Genomic DNA, 9,719 nt, shown 5'->3' on the forward strand with positions numbered 1-9,719 from the left:
GGTCATAAACAACATCATAACCGCCATCGATAAGAGACACTACTGTGCAGCCATATTCATTCAATGACCTGGCCAAGGCTTTCGACCCTGTCAATCACCACATCCTCATTGGCAGACTCGATAGCCTTGGTTTCTCAAATGATTGCCTCGCCTGGTTCACCAACTACTTCTCTGATAGAGTTCAGTGTGTCAAATCGGAGGGCCTGTTGTCCGGGCCTCTGGCAGTCTCTATGGGGGTGCCACAGGATTCAATTCTCGGGCCGACTCTCAAAAGTAAAACTAAATGCATGCTCTTCAACCGATTGCTGCCTGCACCTTCCCACCGGTCCAGCATCACTACCCTGGACGCTTCTGACATATGAATATGTGGACAACTACAAATACCTAGTTGTCTGGTTAGACTGTAAACTCTCCTTCCAGACTCACATCAAACATCTCCAATCCAAAGTTAAATCTAGAATTGGCTTCCTATTTTGCAACAAAGCATCCTTCACTCATGCTTCCAAACGTAACCTCGTAAAACTGAGCATGCTACCGATCCTCGACTTCGGCGATGTCATTTACAAAATAGCCTCCAATAACCCTACTCAATAAATTGGATGCAGTCTATCACAGTGCCATCCGTTTTGTCACCAAAGCCCCATATACTACCCACCACTGCGACCTGTACGCTCTCGTTGGCTGGCCCTCGCTTCATACTCGTCGCCAAACCCACTGGCTCCAGGTCATCTACAAGATCCTGCTGGGTAAAGTCCCCCCTTATCTCAGCTCGCTGGTCACAATAGCAGCACCCACCTGTAGCACGTGCTCCAGCAGGTATATCTCTCTAGTCACCCCCAAAACCAATTCTTCCATTGGCCGCCTATCCTTCCAGTTATCTGCTGCCAATGACTGGAACGAACTACAAAAATCTCTGTAACTGGAAACACTTATCTCCCTCACTAGCTTTTAAGCACCAACTGTCAGAGCAGCTCACAGATTACTACACCTGTACATAGCCCACCTATATTTTAGCCCAAACAACTACCTCTTTCCCTACTGTATTTATTTATTTTGCTCCTTTGCATTATTTATATCACTACTTTGCACATTCTTCCACTGCAAATCTACCATTCCAGTGTTTTACTTGCTATATTGTATTTACTTCGCCACCATGGCCTTTCTTTTGACTTTACCTCCCTTATCTCACCTCATTTTCTCACATCGTATATAGACTTATTTTTCAACTATATTATTGACTGTATGTTTGTTTTACTCCATGTGTAACTCTGTGTTGTTGTATGTGTCGAACTGCTTTGCTTTATCTTAGCCAGGTCGCAATTGTAAATGAGAACTTGTTCTCAACTTGCCTACCTGGTTAAATAAAGGTGAAATAAAATAAATAAATAAATTTGGTCGGAAAGAAGTGGAGAGTCTGTGTTCTTTTAAGTGCTGTCATTAGGGTAGAAACTTTGATCTGTTTCTTCAAAGCTGCTACAGTGAACCGGTTTGTGTGTGTGTGTGTGTGTGTGTGTGTGTGTGTGTGTGTGTGTGTGTGTGTGTGTGTGTTTTTGCGTGTGTTTGCGTGCATGTGTGTTTCCATGTGTGTGTGAACAGGTGTGTGTGAACAGGTGTGTTTCATAGAACAATCCATGCTTTATTCTTTATACTGGCAGCTAGAGATTTGGGTTCTGATACCAGCCGTGTCTCCAGATGTACTATACCTCTCTCTCTTAAGGATCTCTACAAATCGGTGTCCCACCCTCGGGACGGTTGAACTAATGTGATTAGCATGACGTTGTAAGTTACAAGAACATTTCCCAGGACATAGACATGTCTGATATTGGCAGAATTCTTAAATTCTTGTTAATCTAACTACACTGTCCAATTTACAGTAGCTATTACAGTGAAATAATACCATGCTATTGTTTGAGGAGAGTACACAGTTATGAACTTGAAAAGTTATTAATAAACCAATTAGGCACATTTGGGCAGTCTTGATACAACATTTTGAACAGTGCAAATGCAATGGTTTATTGGATCAGTCTAAAACTTAGCACATACACTGCTGTCATCTAGTGGCCAACATCTAAATTGCAACTGGGCTGGAATAATACATTATGGCCTTTCTCATAGATAATGGTACAATTTTGTTTTTTAAATGCATGTTTAGATTTGGGTATGTCATTTTAGGCAAATATTGAAAATCCTTAAACTGCAGTTGGCCCAGAACAGAGCAGCATGTCTTGCTCTTCATTGTAATCAGAGGGCTGATATAAATACTATGCTGCCAGTCTCTCTTGGTTAAGAGTTGAGGAGAGACTGACTGCATCACTTCTTATTTTTATAAGAAACATAGTCAACATACATACAGCTCTGACAAACACACACTTACCCCACCAGACATGCCACCAGGGGTCTTTTCACAGTCCCCAAATCCAGAACAGATTTAAGAAAGCGTACAGTATTATATAGAGTCATTATTGCATGGAACTCATTTCCATCTCATATTGCTCAAGTGAACAGCAAACCTGGTTTCAAAAAACAGATAAAGCAACACCTCACAGCACAAAGCCTCTCCCCTATTTGACCTAGATAGTTTGTGTGTATGTATTGATATGTAGGCTACTTGTGCCTTTTGTAAAAAATAAAATAATAATTGATGCAGTTCTGTCCTTGAGCTGTTGTCTATTAATGTTCTGTATTATATCATGTTTCATGTGGACCCCAGGAAGAGTAGCTGCTGCTTTTGCAACAGCTAATGGGGATCCTAATAAAATATCCCAAAATCTTGTCAATATCAGATTTTCTTTTACTTACTGTAAAGTAAAATCATAACAGTCATCACAGTAGTACATTCAAGTTTATATCATCATTTGTGTTTCTACTTTACAGACATACATTTTCTTTATGCAGTTCTCACATGTAATAGACAAACCAGTTTAAATGTCAAATCTATAGGTTAACCAAACATTTACGTGATCATCAATTAATAAGAGCAATTTTACATTTTTTTTTTACAAAGAAGATAATATAAAAAGTAATGTGAGGATTTTATTGTCAAAGGCAATTGCTTAATATGAACATGTATTTCAATGTGAAATATGCATTTCTAGATTAAACACTGATTAGGTTTGGTGAAAAAGTGACTATGATTTTGTGTGTTGTTCTCAGCCAATTTGAAAATGTACTTTGCCTTTTTAATGATCTGTTTTGAGTGTTGTACAAAGAGTTGTGAACATGTACCATATACTTTCAATCAAAGAGCAGTATGTGCCAGTTTTAGCAGTCTGTTCTAGCTGCCTGTTAAAGCTGACAGACAGACACAGCTGGGACTATGACAGATATTGTCAAATTATTTTCAGATAGATGCATTTATAGACATCCCTTCATCAGTATTTTTCTCTCTCTCCATTAGGTTGCCTCTGTGACCTGCATCTGTCCAAGTGCATCTGGAAATAATTAGTTATCTCCCTAAATAACACTGAATAGTCATTTTCTGAAAGGTTGAATACGTCTTTATTATTCAGTTAGACTTATTGAAGAATAAACATAAGTAGGAGGATACTCCTCTGTGAGGTTTGTAAAATATTCTGGAAGAATGCCTAATTCACATGTTTATATCAATAAAAACAGGTGAAGATTGAGTAGAGATTACCGGATTTGCTCACATTTTCCAGACCGGACCGGATTCCAATAACAGAACTAAATGCGCATGCAGGGGGGATTAACCAAACGACAATCGTCTCATGTGGCGTCATCTTGTAATGGTCATTGTGACGTCAAAGCACTGGTGAGAAACCTCTTGGTGCTTTTAGTGTTGCGGAGACGGGGAGAGAGAATAGACGGGACTCCGTTGAGGGCAGCGCTGCGCAAACTAAGTGATTTTCGGGTGCAACATCACAAACGGGTCACGGGGGTTAAGCCTAATCAACTGTCAAATCAAATGATCATTATGCCCCTTCAACAGTCGTTATTTATCTGATGGTCTGAAGTCAAGACCGAGGTCGGAGTTCGCCTACAATTACCCTTTTTTGGTGTTCTTCTTCCTTTGGCATTGATGGCGCTGTAGCATAGGTTATTTCCCCCAGCTTTACAGAGAGTGAACATAACTCAATCCCGGAAAAACAAGTTCTCATTCAAATTGATTCATTATATATTTTCCCAAAGGAATGTACTTTTGGAGAAGCATGCTGTTCTTGGAAATCTCGAGGTTTGCCTTGTCCTGAGTAGATTGGTGAGTAACTGCTTATTTGGAGCTGGCTGGATGTTAGATAATTGATCTAGTTGTAACCCACATTAATTTTCACAAAGCATCCTAGGTATGTAAAAACATACACTGGGAAACTAGAATAGAATTTAATCAAATTGAAAATGATTCTATAGACTAGAATACAACAGAATTTAATAGAAGAGAATATGACTTCATTGGCTAGTCAGAGAAATCTGATGCCACAGCACCTGCTTGTACATTCTATGGTGTTTGTAAGTCGCTCTGGATAAGAGCGTCTGCTAAATGACTTAAATGTAAATGTAAATGTGTTAAATCATCAGGGCACCCTGGATATGCATGTGAAAACACCATGAGAAGCAATTTAACCTCTATCAGGGAACCCTGGAAAGGTATTTAAAAGAGGCAGAGTAACACAAGCAACACAACATGATTGTTATTCAAAATACTGTAACTATTAAACAGACTAACTGTCATTAAAGAAAAATAGACAATCTGGTTCTGTATTGAGAACCACTATGTGTATGCTCACACTGTTCATGATTTGACGCTGATGAGGCTACGTTGTCTCCTCTTTTCCTCTCCAGTGTTGATGGTAGGGAGAGAGACCTCGGTCTGACTGAGACCAGTGTTGATGGTAGGGAGAGAGACCTCGGTCTGACTGAGACCAGTGTTGATGGTAAGGAGAGAGACCTCGGTCAGACTGAGAACAGTGTTGATGGTAGGGAGAGAGACCTCGGTCAGACTGAGACCAGTGTTGATGGTAGGGAGAGAGACCTCGGTCAGACTGAGACCAGTGTTGATGGTAGGGAGAGAGACCTCGGTCAGCCTGAGACCAGTGTTGATGGTAAGGAGAGAGACCTCGGTCAGACTGAGACCAGTGTTGATGGTAGGGAGAGAGACCTCGGTCTGACTGAGACCAGTGTTGATGGTAAGGAGAGAGACCTCGGTCAGACTGAGAACAGTGTTGATGGTAGGGAGAGAGACCTCGGTCAGACTGAGACCAGTGTTGATGGTAGGGAGAGAGACCTCGGTCAGACTGAGACCAGTGTTGATGGTAGGGAGAGAGACCTCGGTCAGACTGAGACCAGTGTTGATGGTAGGGAGAGAGACCTCGGTCAGACTGAGACCAGTGTTGATGGTAGGGAGAGAGACCTCGGGTAGCCTGAGACCTGTGTTGATGGTAAGGATAGAGACCTCGGTCAGACTGAGACCTGTGTTGATGGTAGGGAGAGAGACCTCGGTCAGACTGAGACCAGTGTTGATGGTAAGGAGAGAGACCTCGGTCTGCATGTGACCCATCTACCTGTCTGTCTGTCCACAGATCACATCGGATACAGAAGACAGAAGGACTCCTCTCACCCTGTACCGAGGCTGCAATAGGAGATCTAAAACCTCTACTATCCCTGTGTGAATATGTACAACCATCCACCTCTCCAGGACAAAGGATGTCAGAACTGATACAGAGTCTGGAACAATGCCAACCCCAGAGAGAGGCTGTCTGGAATGTCTTTTACCTTGTTGTTTTTTGTTATCACGGGACACAAGCAAACAAACAAGAAGATGTTATCAGATATGTTTGTTTGGATGAAAGGGAGAAACCCCGAGGGCTTTCCTTCTGACCAGGCTCTTCTCTACACTATGAGCTGATTGACCCGCCTCCACCCCCCCACACACACAAATCGTCCCTCCCCACCACCACCTCCCTCCCACCGACGATGGATCTTACGAATGGCACCACGGTCATCACAGACAGAGACTTATTGGATGACTCCTCAACCCGCATCCTGACTGGCTGTTTCCTCTCGCTGCTCATCCTCTCCACGTTACTTGGCAACATCCTTGTGTGTGCCGCCGTCACCAAGTGCCGTCACCTGCGTTCCAAAGTCACCAACTTCTTTGTGATCTCGTTGGCCGTCTCCGACCTCCTGGTCGCTGTCCTGGTGATGCCGTGGAAGGCCGTGACGGAGGTCGCAGGGTTCTGGCCGTTTGGCTCGTTCTGCGACACTTGGGTGGCGTTCGACATCATGTGCTCCACGGCATCCATCTTGAACCTGTGTGTGATCAGTGTGGACCGTTACTGGGCAATATCCAGCCCGTTCCGGTATGAGAGGAACATGACTCCTAAAGTGGCATTTGTGATGATCAGCGTGGCCTGGACGCTCTCCGTCCTCATCTCCTTCATCCCCGTCCAGCTTAGCTGGCACAAAGCCCAGACCTTTACCTCTACCTCCATCACTACCTCCACAACCCCACCCTACAGCCTCCAGCCCGCCCCAGACTCCTCTAACCCTGTTGGGGATAACAACACACATCAGGCGCCCCGGGACTGGGACAACTGTCACTTCAGCCTGAACCGGACCTACGCCATCTCTACCTCTCTGATCAGCTTCTATATCCCAGTGATCATCATGGTGGTCACCTACACCCAGATCTACCGCATCGCCCACCGTCAGATCAGATGCATCTCCACCCTAGAACGAGCCGCAGAGAGCGCCAAGAACCGACACAACAGCATGGGAGAAGGCGGCGGAGAATCCAGCATCTCCGAATCGGAGAGCTCATTCAAGATGACGTTCAAACGGGAGACAAAGGTCCTGAAGACGCTGACTCTGATCGTGGGCGTGTTCGTGTGCTGCTGGCTGCCCTTCTTCATCCTGAACTGCATGGTGCCGTTCTGTGAGCCGTCGCCCCGCGGTGCCGCGGCCTCCTTCACCTGTATCAGCCCCACTATGTTCGATGTGTTTGTGTGGTTCGGGTGGGCCAACTCTTCCATCAACCCCATCATATATGCCTTCAACCCAGACTTCCGCAAAGCATTCTCTATCCTCCTGGGCTGCCACAGATTCTGTCCCGGAGATCACGGCATGGGCGCGTTCAGTCTCAATAAGAAGTGAGCTCAGAGCCTCAGAATTCCCAGCGGTAGTAATAAAAAACATGCATGGAAAACATCTGCTGAGGCACTGGTCTCAGAAGAGGACCTACAGTACCAGCTGTCATGAACGTCGGAGAACTATAGCATGCCATCGTCTGGTGCATTGTATCGCCATAAGCAAGCAGAGTAAGCACTACAACCTTGGTGTAAAAGGTTTGTTGTTGTCATTGAGGGTGCCGCCACCTTGTGCAGTGTCACTGGGCATAACATACAGTATGATCTGAAATGGCACTGCAATAAGAGTCGAGTGACCCTTTGCAGTGTCCCTGACTGTGCAGTGAGTGCAGTACATTTAGTGACACATTGTCTCTGTGGAGTCGATACTACAGTGAGTCAGGGCCCCAGACTCTGACCCAGTGATGCTTTATTGTGAATTTTACAGAATGTTAAAAAGAGGTCACTTTATTACAAACGTTTTGAGATACAGTACTTCAAGAAAATATATTATTCTTTACAATGTGTTCTCTTGCAAACAGTAACTTTGATTGTGTTTTTGTTAAAGTCCATTCCAATACTGCCATTGTTTTAATTGATGGGGAACACAAAATGACGGTTAACTGAATAATCTTTCTAATGATGGTAATGAAATTCAGAAAGCTTAAGGCTATTTCATAACAAACATCAATTTAATTTGGACCGCCCTTTTAAATCTCTCTCCAAAGTGTTTTACCTTATTAATGAGCTACTCATCTTGCATTGTGTCTGTGGCTTTTCCAAAGCAATGCCAGGTGTCCCAACAAGCCCTCATAGTCTCACTGCAGAATGAGACGTTCAGCCACGTTCTCCAAACGTCAAATTTCAAAGAGTTTTTGCTTTGTATCATTCCATTTCTCCAAACGTCAACTTTCGAAGTTAAGGGTTAAGTTTAAGCACTCATTCTGAATGGTTAAGGAAAGGATTAAGGTTTGGGAAAGAGTTCAAACGTTAAGTTTAGGCACTCATTCTGAATGGTTAAGGTTTGGGATAGGGTTCAAACATTAAGTTTAGACACTAACATGCTGACCAGAACGCTCGAGCCATCGCACGCATGTTGATTTTTTCCCCCCACACCAGACGCGATCAGGACATGCAGGTTGAAATATCAAAACAAACTCTGAACCAACTATATTAATTTGGGAACAGGTCGAAAAGCATTAAACATTTATGGCAATTTAGCTAGCTAGCTTGCTGTTGCTAGTGAATTTGTCCTGGTATATAATCATTAAGGATGGGTATCGTTAAGATTTTAACAGTATTACTACTCTTAGCGATACTGCTTATTGATCTGGTACTTTAACGGTATTCTTATCGGTTATTTTTGTTATTTTTTACGGAGAGAAAAAAACTAAACAAATTAAGAACAAAATTAACATTGCCTTATTTTCTGAAATGTAAAATAAATATAATGAACAATTATTTTCAGCAAAGGAAACAGCAATGTTTTTTATATATTTTTTAAATATATATTTTTTACATTTTACCCCGTTTTCTCCCCAATTTCGTGGTATCCAATTGTTTTTAGTAGCTACTATCTTGTCTCATCACTACAACTCCCGTACGGGAGAAACGAAGGTTGAAAGTCATGCGTCCTCTAATACCCAACCAAGCCGCACTGCTTCTTAACACAGGGCCATTCAACCCGGAAGCCAGCACACCAATGTGTCTGAGGAAACACCGTGCACCTGGCAACCTTGGTTAGCGCGCACTGCGCCCGGCCCGCCACAGGAGTCGCTGGTGCGCGATGAGACAAGGACATCCCTACCGGCCAACCCCTCCCTAACCCGGACGACGCTAGGCCAATTGTGCGTAGCCCCACGGACCTCCCGGTCGCGGCCGGTTACGACAGAGCCTGGGCGCGAACCCAGAGTCTCTGGTGGTACAGCTGGCGCAGCAGTACAGCACCTTAAAACCACTTAACCACCCAGGAGGCCCAGAAACAGCAATGTTTGAACAAATCGCTATTATAGACTCTAATATTGTGATGATGGAAATGTAAAACAAATTAAATAAATAATATTTTCCTGCAAAAGATAAGTCAGTGGTATAGAACAACACGGGTGGGGCCTGCAGGTAGGCTGCAGAAGATAAGTCAGTGGTATAGAACAACACGGGTGGGGCCTGCAGGTAGGCTGCAGAAGATAAGTCAGTGGTATAGAACAACACGGGTGGGGCCTGCAGGTAGGCTGCAGAAGATAAGACAGTGGTATAGAACAACACGGGTGGGGCCTGCAGGTAGGCTGCAGAAGATAAGTCAGTGGTATAGAACAACACGGGTGGGGCCTGCAGGTAGGCTGTAAAAGATAAGACAGTGGTATAGAACAACACGGGTGGGGCCTGCAGGTAGGCTGCAGACAATAAGACAGTGGTATAGAACAACACGGGTGGGGCCTGCAGGTAGGCTGTAACAGATAAGACAGTGGTATAGAACAACACAGGTGGGGCCTGCAGGTAGGCTGTAAAAGATAAGACAGTGGTATAGAACAACACGGGTGGGGCCTGCAGGTAGGCTGCAGAAGATAAGACAGTGGTATAGAACAACACGGGTGGGGCCTGCAGGTAGGCTGTAAAAGATAAGACAGTGGTATAGAACAACAC

At 44.1% G+C, this 9,719-nt stretch overlaps 1 protein-coding gene across 1 annotated transcript; it reads left to right on the top strand.

The window, feature by feature from the left end:
- Nucleotides 1-3,814: 3,814 nt before the first annotated feature.
- Nucleotides 3,815-9,050, top strand: LOC135527131 (D(1) dopamine receptor-like). Its single transcript, XM_064955777.1, has 2 exons — nt 3,815-4,216; nt 5,535-9,050. The coding sequence occupies exon 2, from the start codon at nt 5,929-5,931 to the stop codon at nt 7,105-7,107; it is 1,179 nt and encodes a 392-aa protein (XP_064811849.1). The 5' UTR covers nt 3,815-4,216; nt 5,535-5,928; the 3' UTR covers nt 7,108-9,050.
- The last annotated feature ends 669 nt before the right edge of the window (nt 9,051-9,719 follow it).

Source organism: Oncorhynchus masou, chromosome 32 (assembly GCF_036934945.1).
Source record: "Oncorhynchus masou masou isolate Uvic2021 chromosome 32, UVic_Omas_1.1, whole genome shotgun sequence".
Lineage (NCBI taxonomy): Eukaryota > Metazoa > Chordata > Actinopteri > Salmoniformes > Salmonidae > Oncorhynchus > Oncorhynchus masou.

Excerpts from the sequence above, each read along its gene's own strand:
- LOC135527131 (XM_064955777.1), top strand. The coding sequence starts at position 5,929 with ATGGATCTTACGAATGGCACCACGGTCATCACAGACAGAGACTTATTG.